The 21,574-nt window shown below is 41.7% G+C and overlaps 1 protein-coding gene across 6 annotated transcripts in view; it reads left to right on the plus strand.

Moving 5' to 3' along the window:
* Nucleotides 1-21,574, plus strand: part of LOC130885278 (inversin-A-like) — a 104,620-nt gene that overhangs the window by 49,032 nt on the left and 34,014 nt on the right. For 3 of the 6 annotated variants that reach the window (XM_057786737.1, XM_057786739.1, XM_057786738.1), the window contains 3 exons: nucleotides 18,550-18,667; nucleotides 19,402-19,575; nucleotides 20,919-21,025. In XM_057786737.1, the coding sequence (XP_057642720.1) occupies nucleotides 18,550-18,667; nucleotides 19,402-19,575; nucleotides 20,919-21,025 (399 nt within the window). Of the gene's footprint in view, nucleotides 1-4,897; nucleotides 4,964-18,549; nucleotides 18,668-19,401; nucleotides 19,576-20,918; nucleotides 21,026-21,574 lie in introns of those variants that run through there. The other 3 variants (XM_057786741.1, XM_057786742.1, XM_057786740.1) reach the window with 2 other exon arrangements.

Genomic DNA, 21,574 nt, shown 5'->3' on the forward strand with positions numbered 1-21,574 from the left:
TTTTTTTCCTTTTTTTCCCTCATTTTTTTTATTCTTTTTTAATTAAAATTTCCAACTGCTCCCCGTTTCCCATTTCCCTCCCCCTCCTCCCACATATTGCCCCCCCGCTCCCCTCCCCCTACCCCCACTCCTCTTCTCCTCCCCCCAGTCCATTTCCCCTCCCTCTCGATACTGAAGAGCAGTCCAAATTCCCTGCCCTACAGGAAGACCAAGGTCCTCCCACTTCTATCTAGGTCCAGGAAGGTGAGCTGCTGGGGTTATACATAGGAAGCGATCTGCTGTGCCCATATGTTGTAGGGTACTTCCCATTTTCTCTTCTATCAGGTTGAGTGTGTTCAGATTGATATTGAGGTCTTTGATCCATTTGGACTTGAGTTTTGTGCATGGTGATAGATATGGGTCTATTTTCATTCTTCTACAGGTTGACATCCAGTTGTGCCAGCACCATTTGTTGAAGATGCTTTCTTTCTTCCATTGTACACTTTTAGCTCCTTTATCGAAAATGAGGTGTTCATAGGTTTGTGGGTTAAAATCCGGGTCTTCTATACGATTCCATTGGTCGACTTCTCTGTTTTTATGCCAGTACCACGCTGTTTTCATTACTGTAGCTCCTTAATAGAGTTTGAAGTCAGGGATGGTAATGCCTCCAGAAGTTCCTTTATTGTATAAGATTGTTTTGGCTATCCTGGGTTTTTTGTTTTTCCATATAAAGTTGATTGTTGTCCTCTCAAGATCTGTGAAGAATTTTGATGGGACCTTGATGGGGATTGCATTGAATCTATAGATTGCCTTTGTTAGAATTGCCATTTTTACTATGTTGATCCTCCCAATCCAAGAGCAAGGGAGGGGCTGGAGAGATGGCTCAGTGGTTAAGACCATTGCCTGCTCTACCAAAGGTCATGAGTTCAATTCCCAGCAACCACATGATGGCTCACAACCATCTGTAATGAGGTCTGGTGTCCTCTTCTGGCCTGCAGACATACATACAGACAGACTATTGTATACATAATAAATAAATAAATATTAAAAAAAAAATGCAAGGGAGATCCTTCCATATTCTGGTATCCTCTTCAATTTCTTTCTTCAAAGACTTAAAGTTCTTGTCAAATAGATCTTTCACTTCCTTGGTTAGAGTTACCCCAAGATATTTTATGCTGTTTGTGGCTATCGTGAAAGGTGATGATTCTCTTATTTCCCTCTCTGCTTCCATATCCTTTGTGTATAAGAGGGCGACTGATTTTTTTGGAGTTGATCTTGTATCCTGCCACATTACTAAAGGCGTTTATCAGCTGTAGAAGTTCTTTGGTGGAGTTTTTGGGGTCGCTTAAGTACACTATCATATCATCTGCAAATAATGCAAGTTTAACTTCTTCCTTTCCAATTCGAATCCCCTTGATCCCCTTATGTTGTCTTATTGCTATTGCTAAGACTTCAAGAACTATATTGAAGAGGTATGGGGAGAGTGGACAGCCTTGGCGTGTTCCTGATTTTAGTGGGATGGCTTTAAGTTTCTCTCCATTTAATTTGATGTTAGCTGTCGGCTTGCTGTAAATAGCTTTAATTATATTTAGGTATGGCCCTTGTATCCCTAATCTCTCCAAGACTTTTATCATAAAGGAATGTTGAATTTTGTCAAATGCTTTTTCAGCATCTAATGAAACTATCATATGGTTTTTTTCTTTCAGTTTATTTATATGATGGATTACATTGATAGATTTGCGTATGTTAAACCAGCCCTGCATCTCTGGGATGAAGCCTACTTGATCATAATGGATAATTTTTCTAATGTGTTCTTGGATTCGGTTTGCCAGTATTTTGTTGGGGATTTTTGCGTCGATGTTCCTGAGTGAGATTGGCCTGTAATTCTCTTTCTTGGTTGAGTCTTGGTGTGGTTTTGGTATCAGAGTTACTGTAGCTTCATAGAAGGAATTTGGCAATGACTCTTCTGTTTCTATATTGTGAAATACATTTAGGAGTATAGGTATTAGGTCTTCTTGGAAGATCTGGTAGAATTCCGCATTGAAACCATCTGGTCCTGGACTTTTTTTGGAAGGGAGGTTTTTGATAACAGCTTCTAATTCTTCACAACTCACAGGTCTATTTAGGTTGTTCACCTGGTCCTGGTTTAACTTTGGTATATGGTATTCATCTAAAAAAGTGTCCATTTCTTTAACATTTTCCAGTTTTGTGGCATAGAGGCTTTTGTAGTAAGATCTAATGATTGTCTGAATTTCCTCTGTGTCTGTGGTTATGTCCCCCTTTTCATTTCTGATTTTATTAATTTGAAAATTCTCTCTCTGCCGTTTGATTAGTTTGGATAGGGGTTTATCAATCTTGTTGATTTTCTCCAGGAACCAGCTTTTTGTTTCATTGATTCTTTCAATTGGTTTCTGTGTTTCTATTTTGTTGATTTCAGCCCTTAGTTTGATTATTTCCAGTATTCTACCCCTTCTAGGTGAGTCTGCTTCTTTCTTTTTCTAGAGCTTTCAGGTGGGCTGTTAAGTCTCCAATGTGTGCTTTCTCTGTTTTCTTTAAGTGGGCACTTAGTGCTATGAACTTTCCTCTCAGGACTGCTTTCATAGTGTCCCATAGGTTTGAGTATGTTGTTTCTTTATTTTCATTGTCTTCAAGGAAGACTTTAATTTCTTTATTTCTTCCTTAATCCAGGTATGGTTCAGTAGTTGCCTGTTCAGTTTCCATGAGTTTGTAGGCTTTCTGGAGGTAGCATTGTTGTTGAATTCTAGCTTTAATCCATGGTGATCTGATAAGATACAGGTGGTTACAGATATTTTTTTTTAACTGTGGATGTTTGCTTTGTTACCGAGTATGTGGTCAATTTTCGAGAAGGTTCCATGAGCTGCAGAGAAGAAGGTATATTCTTTCCTATTTGGGTGGAATATTCTATAGATGTCTCTTAAGTCCATTTGATTCATTACCTCCGATAATTCTCTTATTTCTCTGTTAGGTTTCTGTCTGATTGACCTGTCCATTGGTGAGAGAGGAGTGTTAAAGTCTCCTACTATTAATGTGTGTGGTTTGATTGCTGCCTTGAGTTTTAGCAATGTTTCTTTTACGTACGTGGGTGCTTTTGTATTAGGGGCATAGATATTCAGGATTGAGACTTCATCCTGATGAATTGTTCCTGTTATGAGTAGAAAATGTCCCTCTCCATCTCTTCTGATTGATTTAAGTTTGAAGTCAAGTTTGGTAGAAATTAGTATGGCCACACCTGCTTGTTTCTTAGGTCCATTAACTTGATACACCTTATCCCAACCCTTTACTCTGAGTAGGTGTCTGTCTTTGTAGTTGAGGTGTGTTTCTTGTAAACAGCAGAATGTTGGATCCTGTTTTCATATCCAATCTCTTAGTCTGTGCCTTTTTATAGGTGAGTTGAGTCCATTGACATTAAGTGATATTAATGACCAGTGGTTGTTAACTCCGGTCATTTTTTTAGTAGTAAATTTTGTGTGTTTCCCTTCTTCGAGTTTCGCTGGTGAAGGGTTTCTAGTTGTCTGAGATATTGTGGTCAATGTTGGACTCCTTGGTTAGTGATTTTCCTTCTATTACTTTGTGTATGGCTGGATTTGTGGCTACGTATTGTTTAAATTTGTTTTTATCCTGGAAAATTTTGTTTTCTCCATTTATAGTGAACGAAAGTTTGGCTGGGTATAGTAGTCTGGGCTTGCATCCACGGTCTCTTAGTTTCTGCAGTACATCTATCCAGGACCTTCTGGCTTTCATTGTTTCCATAGAGAAGTCAGGTGTAAGTCTGATAGGTTTACCTTTATAAGTAACTTGGCCTTTTTCCTTTGCAGCTCTTAATATTCTTTCTTTGTTCTGTATGCTTTGTGTTATGATTATTATATGGCGAGGGGATGTTTTTTTTTTTGATCCAGCCTATTCGGTGTTCTGTATGCTTCTTGAACCTTCGTAGGTATATCTTTCTTTAGGTTGGGAAACTTTTCTTCTATAATTTTATTAAATATATTTTCTGGACCGTTGAGATGCACTTCTTCCCCTTCTTCTACTCCTATTATTCTTAGGTTTGGTCTTTTTATTGTGTCCCATATTTCCTGAATGTTTTGTGATGAGAGTTTGTTGGCCTTGCTGTTTTCTTTGATCAGCGTGTTTATTTTCTCTATGGTATCTTCAGAATCTGAGATTCTTTCTTCTATCTCTTGTATTCTTTTGGTTATGCTTGTTTCTGTAGACTCTATTCGTTTACCTAGATTTTCCATGTCCAGCCAGCCTTCTGTTTGTGTTTTCTTCTTTGCCTCCAATTCAGTTTTCAAGACTTGAACTGTTTCATTATCTGTGTGATTGTTTTTCCTTGGTTTCCTAGGGTATCATTCACTGATTTACTCAATTCTTCAAACTTTCTGTAATACTTCTCATCCATTTCTATAAGGGCATTTTTTACATGGCTGTTTAAGGGCGTCAATCACTTTCATAAAGTCATTTTTTTCTACTTCTTCATGATTAAGGTGTTCATGTCCTGTTGTGAGGTCGCTGGGTACTGGTGGTTTCATATAGTTTTTCAGATTGTTGGGTGAATTCTTGCATTGGCGCCTGCCCATCTCTTCCTCCGAATGCTCTCCTATGGATCTTCTTTTACAGGATCAGGTCTCCTTGCCTACGGTTGTACCTTCCCAGTGATGGTACTCCCCAGTGATGGTTCTCCTGGTGCTCCAGTGATGTCTCTCCTGGTGACAATATCAGATCTCCGTGCCCAATGATGGCTCTCCTGGTGCCAAGATCCGCTCTCCTTGCTGGTTGGGTAGTTCGTAAACAAAGCGCCTACCTTGCTTGGTGCAGGCAGGCCAGTGAAACAAAGGAACTCCCATCTGCCTGTTTGCCCTGAGGATTCGCCCCCAGTGCCCAGACAGGCCAGTGAAACAAAGGAACTCCCGCCCGCCTGTTTGCCCTGAGGATTCGCCCCCAGCGCCCGGACAGGCTGAGCTAGGTGGTGTTATGTGCCCAAAGAAGGAAGGGGGCAGAAGGAAGAAGGGTTCTGGATGCTAGGTGGGTGGGATAGGAACAGAGAGGCAGTCTGCAGGGAGTAGAGTCTCTGCTGGGAGCCCAGGAGGGGTGGGGGGTGTGAGGAACTTCTGAGTTCCCTGTCCGGGGCTGCTGCCGCATCACCCTTACTGCATATCTTTATTCCTTTTGTGACCAGGACGGCTTCTTAAAAGGCTAAGATGCAATGGGACTAGGGTTAAGGCTGCTTTGCCTTTTGGCTCTGTCTAGTCTGACCAGTTAGAGGAGGTCTGTACATTGCCTCTGAGAGCCATACTATCCAGATGCAGGGTCAGGTCATAGCAGGTATGTAGTCATTAAACAAGTTGTAGCACTCTGCTCATGAACCCATTTACATGCTCCATAGCTGGACCTCCAGAAAGTGTCAGAGATCATGCTGGTAGCAGGGCCCAAGAAGCTGCTGTTTCAAACCATATGGCTTTTTTTCCCTCCTACCACTGAATCAGCAAAACCTGTCTTAAAGGAGCTGCAACACACTGCCACACTGGAAAAAAAATTACAGCTAAACTTTGGGGTTTTTATGTGTATCTAGAGTTCCTTTTCGAGTTTTTTTTTAGGTTTTACATGGATATAGTCAACCACTATTTGTTGTAAAGAAGCTGCTTTTTTTGTTCTTGGCTGCTCAGATCTGAAATAATCACACAAAAAAACTGTATTAATTAAATCACTTCTTGGCCTATTAGCTCTAACTTCTTATTGGCCAACTCTTACATCTTAATTTAACCCATTTCTAGTAATCTGTGTATTGCCACGTGGCTGTGTCTTACTGGGTCAAGTTATGTCTGGCTCCAGCAGACTACATGACTTCTCTCTGACTCTGCCTTCTTTCTCCCAGCATTCAATTTAATTTTCCCCACATAGCTCTATTCTACTTTGTCACAGTCTCAAGACCGTTTCTTTAATATCACATTAAATATTCACAGCATACAAAAGGGAACCCCACATCACTCATCCACTTGGTTTCTATACTCTACTCCATCCTCTACCAGGCCCTGTTCCACAGCACCCACTCTTGTTTTAAAGCCTTCAGCTGGATTCCCATTCACAGAGAGACAACCTGACGAGAGCTCTAGAGTCAGCAGAGCAAACCTGGCTTTACTTTTGCCTCTGCATCCAATGCTGAGTGTAAGACCTGAGCAGACAGCTCAGTTGACTGGCCTGTGCTTCTCCAGACATTCCACACCCAGATGGTGCCAATTTATGCAGGGGAGAAAGGAAATGTATTTGAAGAGAGTTAAAGTAAGGAAGAGACTCTGCCTAGCAGTGAACTGCAGGCATCCTGGAAAAACTTTCCAGAGGCAGAGGACTGGGAGACTCAGTTTGCAAGCTGACCTAAAAGAATTATTCCATGGCTTCTAAGGGGAGTAAGGGAAGAGCTGGCCACGTCCCTGCTCTGCACCTGGCCCCCAGAGCATCTCTGTCAGGCTAGGATGTATGGGATCATTGGGTTTACATTCAAACAGGCCTCATTCTTACAATTTGTTTGCCTTGTGGGAAATGGAATCAGGCTAACTAAAGGGATGATTCTAAGTAGGAGGTGGCACAAACCTTAGGAAAAGCTGCTACTAGTAAGGATTGAGCATCTGATGGGTGGAAACAATCTCTTGAGGTTCAGAGAAAAGCCTTAAGGGTAGAAACTTTGGATTCTGACAGTTCAAGTTCAAGTTGCTTTAATTTGTTTGGTCAGTTGCGTTTTTAATCAGGATTTCTCCATGTATCCATGGCTGTCTTGGAACTTGCTTGTAGATCATGTTGGGATAAAACACAGAGCTCTGCCTGCCTCTGCCTCCCTAGTTCTGGGAGTAAGGTATGTACAATCACCACCCTGCCAAATTCAAGGGCATGACTTGTGACAAGATGTTAACGTCTCTGAGACTGTTTCTTCATTGAAAAAACCTGAGAAACAAAGACAATTCAACTGTTGTGTTATTCACCCCTAAGTGGGCCTAGACTCAGTAGAGAGTAAATTTTAAATAGTACACCTCCTCACTCAAATTAACTTAGCTACTATGGGGAGCCTGTTATCTTTGCATTTGGGAGATTAAGGTAAGATAATCTCAAGTAGAAGTTTAGACCCAGCTTGATAGAGAGACCCTGTCTCAAAAACACACCAAAAATACAAAGAATTACTAGTATTGAGGGGTAAGGTGGAAGAAGATTTTTTGTACTTTTTTTGGAGGAAAATAACAAAACCCAGCTATCGCTCCTTACTCTAAAACTCTATTTACCATAAGAAACAGATGATGTGGGATTCTGCTCTGTATGCTGTGAATATGTTTTATTGTCATTGATTAAAAAGGAAGCTGATTAACAACTTTACCTAACAGAGTAAAGTTGCCAGGTGACAACTCCAAACAGAGATATAATGAGAAAGTAGGCAGAGTCAAGAAGAAGCCATGTAGCTACCAGAGGAGAAAGATGCTCCGAACTTTACTGATAAATCATGAGCCTTGTGGTTAAATATAAAATAATAGAAATGGTTAATTTAACATACACTTAAGCTATCAGACAAACAGTATTGCAAAATAATGCAGTTTCTGTGTGATTATTTGGAGTCTGGGTGGCAAGGAAATAAACAATCAGCCTCCGCCAACAGACAGATCTCCTTCCATCATCTCATCCCATTTACCCAGGGCGTGAGGAAGGGCAGGGCCAAGATATCTGTGGGTGCGTGTGTATATTTGTTTATCAAACTATGGTGCATGCACGTGTATGTACGTGTGTGTGTGTGTGTGTGTGTGTGTGAAAGAGAGAGAGAGAGAGAGAGAGAGAGAGAGAGAGAGAGAGAGAGAGAGACTTAGTTCTCCTACCCATGGTCAGCATGATGTCTGGGGTTCTGTATCCAGTCCTAAAACAGACACTGTGGCCTATGAATAAAGTGACCCATCGTTATCAATTATGTTGTCCAATTATTCATCCTCACCTCTCACCAACTGCCCCATCTACTCCTTTCTCTGTAGCTTCCCACCAGATGTGTGCTTTCTCACCTCTGGCTGTTTGCAGGTACTGCCTCTGTCTTTCTGGATTGTCTTCACTGTTCTCCACCTTAGAGCCATTAGTGCTGGCCCAAGTCTGACACATAAGCCTTCTGTGTGCTCCAGTAGTTCCCTGTACACATACATAGAATATAACCAGTGTGGACACGCTGTCCATCTGATTTGGGAGGTTATATCGTATGGTTGCTGAATAGTGGATCTTGTCATGAGTCCACTGCTTGTCCTAGTACATGGCTGTTGACTAGATAACAGTGGGGAACTATCCAGCATTTAGCTAGATGGTGACAAAGTCTGGGTGCAAACATAAGCATATTACATTCTTCTCGTTTTGTAATGTAAGGGTACTTACATAATTTTATTCTCAACTATGAGTGGTGCTCTCAATCTGCCCTACTGGCTTATGCTAACCTATTTCTAAAGCCTTTCTGTCTAGGTTCTGCTCGAGTACATCCTTGTTCCTTGTAAGCTCCTCCTTCAGGATCAGTATGCTGACATTCACAATCTATGTCAGGAGGAATGAAAAGCATAGAAATTTTAAAGAAAAGTATTTTCTGAATGATGAAAAAAATTTAGTGAAGTGTTTGCATATTTAATAGTTTCTATTAAAATACACTAATTAGAAATCAATCATTTAAAACTCTTTATGGCATCCGTAGCTTTTTGGTGGATTTTTTTTTATTATTTTATTTTATTTTTTTTTTTTATTCTTTTCTAATTAAAATTACCACCTGATCCCCGTTTCCCACTTCCCTCCCCTCCTCCCAAACATTGCCCCTCCCCCCACTTCCCTCCCCCCATCCCCACTCCTCCTCCCCTCCCCCCACTCCATTCCCCCTCCCTCTGGACACCGAAGAGCAGTCCAAACTCCCTGCCCTGCGGGAAGACCAAGGTCCTTCTATCTACGTCCAGAAAGGTGAGCGTCCAAACAGGCTAAGCTCCCACAAAGCCAGTTCATGTATTAGGATCGAAACCTAGTGCCATTGTCCTTGGCTTCTCATCAGTCTTCATTGACAGCCATGCTCAGAGAGTCCGGAATCAACCCATGCTCATTCAGTCCCAGACCAGCTGGCCTTGGTGGGCTCCCAATAAATCAGCCCCACTGTCACAGTGGGTGGGTGCATCCCTCGTGGTCCTGATTTTTTGCTCATGTTCTCCCTCCTTCTGCTCCTCATTTGGACCTTAAGAGCTCAGACCGTTGCTCCAAATTGAGACTCTGTCTCTACCTCGATCCATCGCCAGATGAAGGTTCTAAGGTGATATGCAAGATATTCATCAGTATAGGATAGGGTCATTTCAGGTTCCCTCTCCTTAGTTGCCCAAGGTACCAGCTGGGGACATATTCCTGGACACCTGCGAACCCCTCAAGAGTCAAGTCTCTTGCCAACCCCAAGATGGCTCCCTTAGATAGGATACATACTTCGCTGCTCCCGTATCCACCCTTCCTACATCCCAACCATCCCAATCCCCCGAGCTCCTCCCATCCTCCCCCTCTCATATTTCTCATCCCATTTCCCCTTTGCCCCATGCCACCTCACCCGCAAGTTCCCAGTCTTTGCCCTGCAATCCTGTCTACTTCCCCCTCTCCATGCGGATGACTATATGATTTTCTTTGGGTTCACTTTCTTATTTAGCTTCTATAGGATCACACATTATATGCTTAATGTCTTTTATTTATGGCTAGAAACCGATTATGAGTGAGTACATCCCATGTTCCTCTTTTTGGGTCTGGGATACCTCACTCAGGATAGTGTTTTCTATTTCCATCCATTTGCACGCAAAATTCGAGAAGTCATTGTTTTTTACTGCTGAGTAGTACTCTAATATGTATATAGTCCACACTTTCTTCATCCATTCCTCCATTGAAGGGCATCTAGGTTGTTTCCAGGTTTTGGCTATTACAAACAATGCTGCTATGAACATAGTTGAACAGATACTTTTGTCATTTGATGTGGCATCTCTTGGGTATATTCCCAATAGTGGTATTACTGGATCTTGGGGTAGGTTGATCCCAAATTTCCTGAGAAATCGCCACACTGATTTCCAAAGTGGTTGCACAAGTTTGCATTCCCACCAGCAATGAATGAGTGTGCCTCTTTCTCCACAACCTCTCCAGCAAAGGCTATCATTGGTGTTTTTGATTTTAGCCATTCTGACAGGTGTAAGATGGTATCTCAAAGTTGTTTTAATTTGCATTTCCCTTATCGCTAAGGAGGTTGAGCATGACCTTAGGTGTCTTTTGGCCATTTGAATTTCTTCTGTTGAGAATTCTCTGTTCAGATCAGTGCCCCATTTTTTTATTGGGTTCATTAGCATTTTAAAGTTTAGTTTCTTGAGTTCTTTATATATTTTGGTGATCAGACCTTTGTCTGTTGCATGGTTGGTGAAGATCTTCTCCCAGTCAGTGGGTTGCAGAACTGGTTGTCAACGTGTAGAAGAATGAAAATAGATCCATATCTATCACCATGCACAAAACTCAAGTCCAAATGGATTAAAGACCTCAATATTAGTCTGAACACACTGAACCTGATAGAAGAAAAAGTTGGAAGTACTCTACAACATATGGGTACAGGAGATCACTTCCTACGTTTATCCCCAGCAGCACAGACATTAAGGGCAACATTGAATAAATGGGACCTCCTGAAACTGAGTAGCTTCTGTAAAGCAAAGGACACTATCACTAAGACAAAAAGGCAACCCACTGACTGGGAGAAGATCTTTTTGGTGGATTTTTAAGGTGGCAACCAGTCCTTCTGCCCAAGTGCTACCCCTTTAAATATTATTCTTATCAATAAATATTTTGGTAGGGAGAAAAAACAGTTGATTAACAATTTACCTGCATTTTTCTCCTCCAGTATTATATAGGCATGGAATTCCTGAGTGCAGTCATTGTGTCCTCTCCTGAAGACCCAGTTTCCAGCAATTCTTCCCCAACTCTGACTTTTACACCCTTTCTTGCTCCCTCTTCTACAGTAACACCTGAGCCTTGGGTGCTGCTGTGGTGGTTAATTTTTGCCAGTTTGACACAAACCTAGACATAATGTGGGATGAAGGAGGAAAATTCTCCATCACATTTTCCTGTAGGCAAGTCATTGGAGACATTTTTATGATTAATGATTGATGTAGGAAGGTCCAGCTTACTGTGGGTAGCAGTAATCTGTACAGATGGTCCTCATTCACAAAAGAATACAGTCTGAGAAAGCCATAGGGAACAGGCCAATAAGCAGTGATCCTCCTTGCTACCCCCTCTCGTGTGTGTGTGTGTGTGTGTGTGTGTGTGTGTGTGAAAGACAAGGTAGATATGTGGAGGTCAGAGGACACCATCTTGGAGTTGGTTTAATTCTCCTATCATGGATTCCAGGAATGGAATTCAGGTTATCAGGCTTGTATGGAATATGGTTTTAGGTGCTGAGCCATTTCAATGGCCCTTTTCCCATGTTTTCTTTCCATTAAAAAATAAAAACAGAAGTGTTTCTTATATTTCTCTCCTTCCCTAAATAAGCAAATGCTTGTAAAATGCTAGCTAGTAAGGAAAACATAGGGCTGTGCATGCAGCTTGGGGGTAGTGTGAGCTTGCCTCATACATGGGTCCAGAAGAAATCATTGTATATCCCCTGCTCTTTGAATTATTGTTATGTGTTGTATATAACCATATATAGGCCTATAGGGAATTTTCTTCAGAATTTAAGATTTCTTATAACTCAACACTAGAATGACAGCCCAGTGACACAGAGAGCAATAAATGGATCTGAAGAGAAATTTTGTTAGTATTCAGGCACATCCTCACACAACACCTCACACCATCTGCCTGGCTGTATAGCAAATGGTATCCTGTCCCTTTAAGTGACCCTCTGCTCACTCTCAGTCTCTCTAGTGCTCTCCCTCCCTTCCCCCTCTCTCTTTTTCTCTTTTTCCCTCACTGAGGCAAGCAGGTCTCAGCCTCTTTTCCTTCTCCCTCCTCCCTCTCTCTCTCTTTCTCTTTCTCTCTGTCCCTTCCTCCCATCCCTTCCTCCCCACTACACCTCCCCTTTTAATAAAACTTTGCACTCAATCTTCATCTACATGGCATATTTGTCTGTCCCTAACCAGCCGCGGGTTGAACCTCTCCCTCATACCATGGGACCTGGAAAGATTTCCAAATGTCCCACTGCCACACTGGAAGATGTTCAACATCATCAGCTGTCAAGTGTTACAAATCAAATTTCAATGAGATGATACTTGATACCATTAAGATGGTGAAAATATAAAAGATAAGTCAGTCCTGGTTTCACAGCTCTGGAATCCCAGCACTTGGTAGAGGAGTGTGTGTGTGTTTGTGTGTGTGTGTGTGTGTGGTGTCTATCACATATGAATTTGAAGCTGGACAGCAAAATATGGTCTAAATATTGAAAAGTACATGTTGCATGCTGAGGATATAAGTCTCAGGGAAAGCACTTGTCTAGCATGCACAGGTGCTGGGACACATGTGAGAGTGTAAACATACCAGAGAACAGGAACCTGCTGCATTACTGCTGGAATGTAGATTAAAATGGTGCAGCCACCAGCACCTGAGCATTTATATAAGAAAAAAGAGAGAAACCCCAATTACCTACTGCTTGATGAGTAGGTAAACAAAGGGTGGTGTGTTAATAGAGTGGTCTAGTTTCTAGTCATGGAAAGGGGTAGAGAAAGGATACATCCCATAACATGAATAAATATCACAAACATTACTTTCATTTGAAAGTAGCCAAAGGACTGAAGAATGGGGCACTTCTTTATTAGATAATTTGATTTCTCTTTAAAACCCAGAATGAGACACTTGAAACAGAAAGTTAGATTGATAACTAATAGGTGGTAGGGGTCTGGAGAAATGAAGAGTAACTACTAATGAATAAAGAGTTTTTTTCTCGAATGAGAAAATTATTTTAAAAGTAAATAGAATGATGGTTGCATAATTTTAAGAACATAGTAAAAAAATACCTACTGGGTTATATACTTTAAAAGAGTGAACTTACTACATAAATGTATTACTTCTCAATATCTACAGATCACATTTCATGTCTATGTATGTTTTGTCTGCATATATGTATGTTCACTGTGTGCATGCCTGGTGCCTGCAAAGAGACAAGAGGGTGTTGGATCCCCTAGATATAAATATCTGTGAGCTTCCTTCCATTTGGGTGTGGTTGTAGGTTGAAGGGTTTGTGCTGAGAGGTATTGAGGACTACTTTTCTCCTCCAGGGGCATGTAGAGTACCTTCCAGGACAGTGATCTGTGGTTAGTAGGTGAATAATGTAGTTAGACACCAGCTCAACTTCTCCATATTCAGTGACAGAAGTGTTACCTCCATAAACAAGACCTTAACATCAGCTTGTGTGAGCAACCAAGAGACTTGGCAATAGCCTGTGCTATTTGATGGTTTCCATGGGTACCTTTGGTGAATGACTCAAAAGGCTGTAACCTGTTCTTGGCACTGGAGGTTTAATTTGGTGGCACAAGATATCTAGTTGAAGTCTTCTCTCCCTGTTGTTTTTTATCTCCCTGTGAGTTCCTTTCACATATGTATAGGAAGATTCTAGGATAATCAATGTCCATATAGTTTTTCAAAGGACCTTTAGTATTGATTGTCCCTCTCCATTTTCCTTCCTTTACCTTTCTGTCCCATCCCCTTTTCATTAAACCATCCAATTCTAGTTTTCCTTAATAGCTACATAACACTATAGACTTTTTCCTTTCCTTGAGAGATACTCTCCTCCCTCCTGGTCCCTTAGTAGGTTCCATACCTCTGTGGGTATTCAGATTGAAGTTCCCATATCAGAACCATAACATCCTTAAAACAGAAAACATACAATATTTGTCTACATGTACTGAGCACTGTATGTTTTGTCGCTGGAGTCTGATATGGGCATGCACAGAACACACACTTGGTGCACAGCTGCTGAGTACCATTGTGAGGTCATAGCGCATCACTATGCCCCTAGAACTGTGTTGCTAAGAGTGAAGCAGAATTCAGCTCACACTGAACCAAGGATCTGTCCAAGCAGGACGCTTATTTGGTTCAGTGGGGAGTTTTAACCAGATTTTGAACGTTTGTTTACTGTTGGGTTTGGGAGGGTGCGGGTGGTTAAAGGGGAAGGCAGGGAGGGGCAGTAGGGCCAGTAGGGCCAGGAGGGCTGGGAGGGCCGGGAGGTCCCAGAGGGTGGAAGGGGGGCGGGGTTGTCGGGAGGGCCAGGAGGGCCAGGAGGGCCTGTGGGGCCTTGAGCCTCAAAATGCAGGAGGATATGGAATATGATGCCCTAACCATTCGGGCCCCTCAGCGGTCTCGCTGGTATACCCGCCTGTGGCCAGCATGCCTGGGTCATGGGTGCTTGGGTCCAAGACAGCAGCGATTTCCCTTGTACCTTATTGGGTACGATCCTGTGGGGCGGTTCCAAAGGGCGGCCAGTGTGGGTGATGTGGCTTTGGTAGAAAGATTGATCAATGCCAGTGAACACCATGTCAACGAATGCGACAGGAGGGGCAGGTAATGGTGCCTGAGGAGGGGCGAGGGGCAGGAGGGGCAGAAACTGTTGGGGACAGTCAGGGTCTACCAGGGAGAAACATACCTTCCAGATCTGCAGCCTGCGGGGCTGGGGGGGGCAGATGTCATGCGTAAGGCTCTTCTTTCATGGAGATCTCTGGGTGTGTACCTGCTTTAGGCTCCTAGGCACCTGAAACCTGCACACCTTGGAAGGCCATCTCCGAGGCTTTCTTTAAGAGAAGCAAAACAAAGAACTTCAGTTAGTTTACAAATCCCTTTACATTGTCTCTTTTAGAGCACTTTATTGAGGGCTTTAAAGGAATTTCTCTAAGAAAACCACATACATCTTTTTATGTGTACACTTATAATTTTTTAGGTTTCAGTGTTTTGGCTGCATGTATTTTCAGTGTACCACACAAGCATAGGAAGAGGGTGTTGGATCTCCTGGAACTGGAGTCATGGACAGTTGTGATCTGCTGTGTGGGTGCTAGGAATCAAACCCAGGTCCTCTGCAGGAAAAACTAGAGCTTGTAAATGTCAAGCCATCTCTCCAGCCCTTTAATGTATATGTTTTTAGTGCTGTTATATGCAACACAGAAAATTGTATCATAAGATAAATTTTCACATAAAAAGCCAACTCAAAGCCAAAAAACCCCACAAAGAATTAACAAGAAATCTTATGTCTGTTTCATGCTTGCTGAGGTATTTCATAAGGAAATTTTCAACTTGAACTATAACTCTGTCCCCCGGCCCCTTATATACATGTTGTGTGTGTTTTGGTACATACATGAAGGCTAACGGTTGACATTCTCTTTGAAAATTTCTTTTCATGTCATTAAAAAAATCATATGTGTGTGTGCACCTGTGCCTCACACATGCCAAGTAAGTGTGTGAAGGTCAGAAGAGAACTATCGACAGCTGTGTTCTGCTGTGTTTTGGATTCTGGGGATTGAACATAGGCCATTGGCTCTGCCAGTAGGTGCCCTCACCTGATGAACCACCCTGTGGTTCCTCCACCTCAGCTTTTTAGACAGATTCTCTCACCCAAATCCCCGCTGTGTTTGACTGATTGTCTTGGAGTATACTGATTGACCTAGACTTGCTGGCAAGATAGATTTGGGGATCCTCCTGTATCCACATCTCCAGCACCAGTTTCTCAAGGTGCTGGGGGTTCTGAAGTTGGGGTCTCAGGCTTGCAGGGTGAGTGGTTTTCCAACTGAGTTGTAACAATCACTGCAGCCCTCTTTCCTAGTCCTTGTTTCCTGTTTCTTGCTAGATTATAGGCAGGAAACAATGACCCTCAACAGTAGATTCTCCATAGCTCACATGCTTCTTGATCATGTCTATGGTTGTGAGGTTATTTAGTCTATAGTTATTCAGTCTTCCAAATGACAGCTTCATACAAATATTAGAACAGTAAATTATTGTTTCAAAGTATTTTTGCTTAATAAGTGTATTCTTTTTTTTATTGAAAAAAAAATTTTCCGCTTCCTCCCTGCCTCCCATTTCCCTCCCCCTCCTCCCGCCCCTCTCCCTCTCCCCCCACTTCTCTTCTCCTCCCTCTCTAGTCCCAGGAGCAGTCAGGGTTCCCTGCCCTGTGGAAAGTCCAAGGTCCTCCCCCCTCCATCCAGATCTAGGAAGGTGAACATCCAAACTGTCTAGGCTCCCACAAAGCCAGAACCTGAAGTAGTATCAAAACCCAGTGCCCTTGTCCTTGGTCTCTCGTCAGCTCTCATTGTCCGCCATGTTCAGAGAGTCCGGTTTTATCCCATGCTTTTTCAGTCACAGTCCAGCTGGCCTTGGTGAGCTCCCAATAGATCGGCCCCACTATCTCAGTGGGTGGGTGCACCCCTCGTGGTCCTGACTTCGTTGTACATGTTCTCCCTCCTTCTGCTCCTCATTAGGACCTTGGGAGCTCAGTCCGGTGCTCCAGTGTGGGTCTCTGTCTCTATCTCCATCCATCGCTAGATGAAGGTTCTATGGTGATATGCAAGATATTCATCAGTATGGCTATAGGATAGGTTCAATTCAGGTTCCCTATCCTCAGGTGCCCAAGGAACTAACTGGGGACATTGCCCTGGGCATCTGGTAGCCACTCCAAGTTCAAGTCTCTTGCCAACCCTTAGGTGGCTCCCTTAACTAAGGTATGAGTTTCCCTGCTCCCCTATCCAACCTTCCTATATCCCCAATCATCCCGTTTCCCCAAGTTCCCCTCATCCTCTCCTTCACACTTTTCTCTCTCCATCTCCCCTTACCCACATCCCACCCCACCCCACCCCCAAGATTCCAATTTTTTGCCTGGCAATATTGTCTATTTCCCATAGCCAGGAGGATAACTGTATGTTTTTCCTTGGGTTTGCCCTCTTGTTTAGCTTCTTTAGGACCACAAATTATAGACTCTGGCCCCCTATCCATGGCTAGAAACCAATTATGAGTGAGTACATCCCATGATCTCTCTTTGGGTCTGGGTTACCTCACTCAGGATAGTATTTTCCATTTCCATCCATTTGCATGCAAAATTCGAGAAGTCATTGTTTTTTACCGCAGAGTAGTACTCTAATGTGTATATATTCCACACTTTCTTCATCCATTCAAGTGTATTCTTTTAAAACACTGAATTTTCCAGCTGTATTTATCCATTCTGCCAATCTACTTATTCCCTGCACGTAACTTAGATATCTACTGTACAGCATACAAATCTACTAGCTCTCAAGACCCTCTCATTCTTAAGATATTACATTTCTCTGTCCAGTCAGCTTTCCTGACGTTCTATAAATTTAAATATTGAAAACAATGAATGATGCTCAGTTGAATCCCTAGTAATTTTTGTCTTTAAACTTTTTGAAAATCAAAGCAAGGGATCTATGATACCCATGGGTTATCTCCTTCTGTATAGATTTACTAAGTTTTGGTGCTAATTCATGGAGGTATAAGGCAAAGAGCCATTTGCTACCACCCGGTGTCTATATTAACATGGACATTCTGTCTATTGACTGAGGACTATGTTGTTGGCAAATATAGAAACATTAATTCTGGGCATTGAGATATGAAAAAAAATTAAAGTATTGATGACTGAAATTTTAGGTTTTTCTTTGTTGTTATTGCTATTCTAAATATGTTTACATTTCATAGTCTTAAGAGCTGAAATTTACATACATACATGTGACCTTTAGAAGTGTCATGGGCCTGTGGATTGTGTCATATTTCATTGGATGTAAGGCACAATGGACTGCATGGTGACCTTTTATTTTGTATGGTAGCAAAGTAAAAAACATTGCCAATTATAGTCATAAAATATCATGAATTATAAGTGGCAGACATCAGCGATGCTAAAGTGTGAAATAAAGAGTAAGGTGGGTGCAGTGGAACTGCCTGCATTCTTACCTACTGGGAGGATTACCTAGTTCAAGGCCAGCTTAGGGAATATAGTTTTAAAATATTGTAAAGATACTTGAGTAAAAACTTTCACATCTGCAGTAGGTATAATTCTGCTATTTCTCTTCATTGAAATATTGTGTTTGTTACCATTAGGAACAAATTGTAATTGAATCCAGCAAACACTGAGCTGTCAGGTGCTGGGAGCATTTGTACGTGCTCTTGAAGATGTGAGTTGAAGCATCACAGCAGCACTGTGTAAGAGAGCCGCAGTGTTGAATCCCCATTCTACAGATGGAGAGATTGATTTGTGGAGCTCATAGGAAGTCTGTGTTGTAACTAGAAACACTCAGTGATTAGAGTAGGATTCAGATCCAATCTGAGTTCAATCTACTGGGCATTCTCCTGTTATCCAGAGAGGCTGCTCTGAGGAAGGATGAAGCTTGTGATAGAGCACTCGCCTTGAATGGGACAGCCATGCACTATATGCCTAGCACAGAAAGTGAACACCTGAGTAGAGAAATAAGTAAATAAGAAAATTTCCCTTTCTTCTCTTACATCAGAAGGAAATGCACATTGGTGTCTACTTGAGTGTGCCTTTACATAATAATCTATAATTTCCTAAAATGTCCTCTCAATTTGTAGGAGTGCACTGCACTACGCCTCTGCCCATAATCATCCTAATGTAGTGACATTGCTATCGTCCAACGACTGTACCGATATTAATATGAAGGATGATGAAGGCTGCACACCCTTAATTAAGGTAGCTATCGCAAAACACTTTTGGTATAAAGTGGATTAGAAATCATCCTTGTTTGGTTTTTGTTGCTGTGATGAAACACTGGCCAAAACCATCTCAGGAAAGGAAAGGTTTATTTGGCTTACAATTCCACATCACAGTCCGTCATGAAGGGAAACCAGGTCAGGAGTTCAATCAGAACCTGAGGGAGGAAATGAAACAGAGATCATGGGGGAATGATGCTTTTCCGTGGCTTTTTCCAAGGCTTGCTCAGATATCTTATACTACACAGGACAACCTTCCCAGTCATGCCACCACCCCTAGGAAGCTGTGCCCTCCCATATCAACCTCAATTAAGAAAGTACTATACAGGCTTCCCAGAGTCCAGTCTGGTGGAGGCAATTCTTCAAGTGAGATTCTTTCTTTCCAGGTGTCTTCAACCTGTGTCAAGTTATCAAAACAAGCAAATGAACAAGCAACCTCCCCCACTACAAAAATGGCCAAACAGTGCTGGTGAAATGCTTTAATATCTAGGTGTGCTGGCACACCTATGAAACTCTACCACTTGGAAAACTTTGGTGGGGAGGTTATGAATTTAGGAAAGTCTGGTTACTTGAGGACCTTGTCTCAAAAAGAGAGGGATAATATGCATGACCTAAACAATTGGTCTGATCCAAGGGTAACTATTCAATGGAATTGTTGGAATGCTTATTCAAGTTCTTGATTTCAGTGTCTCTCTCTTTATCCAATACCCACAGGCCACCCAGCGGGACAACATAGAGTGCATCTCTATACTACTCATGCACGGTGCTGATCCCCACATTATAGATGCCAATGGCGATGCTGCCCTCCACCACGCCATTTGCAGAGGGAACATAACAGTTGTCAGCAAACTGCTGGAGTATAATGTAGATATTGACACCGAAACAGAGGTAAGAATCATTCAACTTCATTCACAGTGTACTTCCAGCAATGACACTCAGATCACTTTCCACCTTCTGAAGCTCAAGCAGTCTCACTGAATCTGTTCAGAGTAAAGCATTTTTTCCAAATCTGTTTTTCATAGTTTGTAGGTAACTTAAAGGAACTCTGCACAGCATATTTTGTTTCAGACTTGGGCTTTACTTTAAAATTCAACAAGTAAAGGACTTGGGCCCACACATACTTCACATACACACAAACAATAGAAAAATAATTTTAAGATAAATGGCTGTAGAAAAAACAGAAATCTGTTGCAATTAAGAAGTTACTGATGTGACTTGTCCCTCAGAGATGAGGCTAGAGTGGGAAGGTCACAGGCACACAGGTAAATGTGGAAAATTGATCATTGAAGAAAACATGCTGAGAAGACATTTTTACTTAACTTTTTCAGATTTTATATGTACATAACAAAGGGGCCAAAATGTGACTCTATCTTAGACAAGGAGCAACTCCATTGTAATCAATGACCTAAGCCTGAATCCAGGACGTTCCCCAGTCAAGTTTAGCCAATTGGCTAAACAGTTCCAAACCTGGCCTTATAAGGCCAGGAGACCAGAGTTGCAGGATCTGGCCGCTACTGACTATATGTGACAGAAAAATCCCACAATGGATGAAACTGTTACTTATTCTGTCCAATCAACATGCCCCTCGTGTAACTGCTCCCTGAATGCCCAATTATTGAAAAAATATTTAAAGGATTAAAAAGATAGAATTCCCCACATCCACTTTAAAAGGGCCTGTATGTCTTTGTCCGTGGTCCTCATTATCACTTTATATGGGTGATGGACTGTTGCATGCGGGCTGTTTCTGAAGAATAAGCACTCTTTGTTTTTACATACCATTTGAGTCTGAGGTCTTCCTCCAGCATCTTTTGGACCACTACAACAGGAAACGATGTTTGGTTTGGGAGAAAATTTTTAGGTTAGGGAAAATAGTTTTGAAAAACAGGTTGAGAAACTGCTCCAGAGATGCCACTTGAGTTCACTCATTCAACAGAGGCATACCAAATCTATCTCTACATTTTAGGATTGGGGCAATGGAGGCACATCTCCATGGAGCTAAGAAACTTGGAACTAGCAAGCGTTTGTGGGAAGTTCTGGAAATAGTGGTGTTCACAGGCATTGTTGGACAGGGAAAGATGTTTCAAAGGAAAGGGAAGCCCTGTGTGTGTGAATCTGCAGCAAGGGCTGAAGGAAAATCTATCCTTTTGTGACTCATTTTGTTTTCAAAATCTGTGATACAGTTTTCATCTGAGAAGCATGTCAATTTATAAAATGAAATTTTTCCTTTCCAGTATGGGTTGACACCCTATAAACTCGCTTTATTTGAAAATCAACTTAAAATGGCGGAGTTTTTAATTGAGAACGGTGCAGATGCACCTTCGGAGCTTACACCAAATAGGTACCGTTTCTTTTTTACAATCTTAGTGCTGTTCTTGAGGGTGTCATTGCTTAAGTAATGAACACTAAAATGCTAGAGGGAAAATGGCTTCAACTCATAAGCATATATTGAGTAAGACTAGCTCACAGCGAGTGTGAGCTGGAAAAGAGACTGTTCCAACGTAAACAAAGGAACAGTGTGTGCCAGGGCTCAGCTTCCCATTTAAAAATAAGTTATCATTTCTAATCTGATTTGATTGGCAATTTTCTACTTGTTCAGGCAACTTCACATTAATGTTGTTTACTTTGAAAAGTGTCAACTTTATTATCAACACTGAAATGTATAATTTTATCATTTTTAGCCTGTTCCTTATATATTTTCTTCTTATATATGTTCAACTTAAATATTTTTTTTCAAATCATGTTGTTTCTTTGATCACTCACTCTGCTTTAAGTGAATTTGAATAAGCAAATAGTTTAGGGTGTCCATTAATTAGATGATATTACCAGATGCTATTGTTTTTCCCCTGTCCTGTCTGAAATATCTTGACACTGTGTTAGTCAGATATGA

The sequence above is a fragment of the Chionomys nivalis genome, chromosome 12, assembly GCF_950005125.1.
Source record: "Chionomys nivalis chromosome 12, mChiNiv1.1, whole genome shotgun sequence".
Taxonomy (NCBI): domain Eukaryota; kingdom Metazoa; phylum Chordata; class Mammalia; order Rodentia; family Cricetidae; genus Chionomys; species Chionomys nivalis.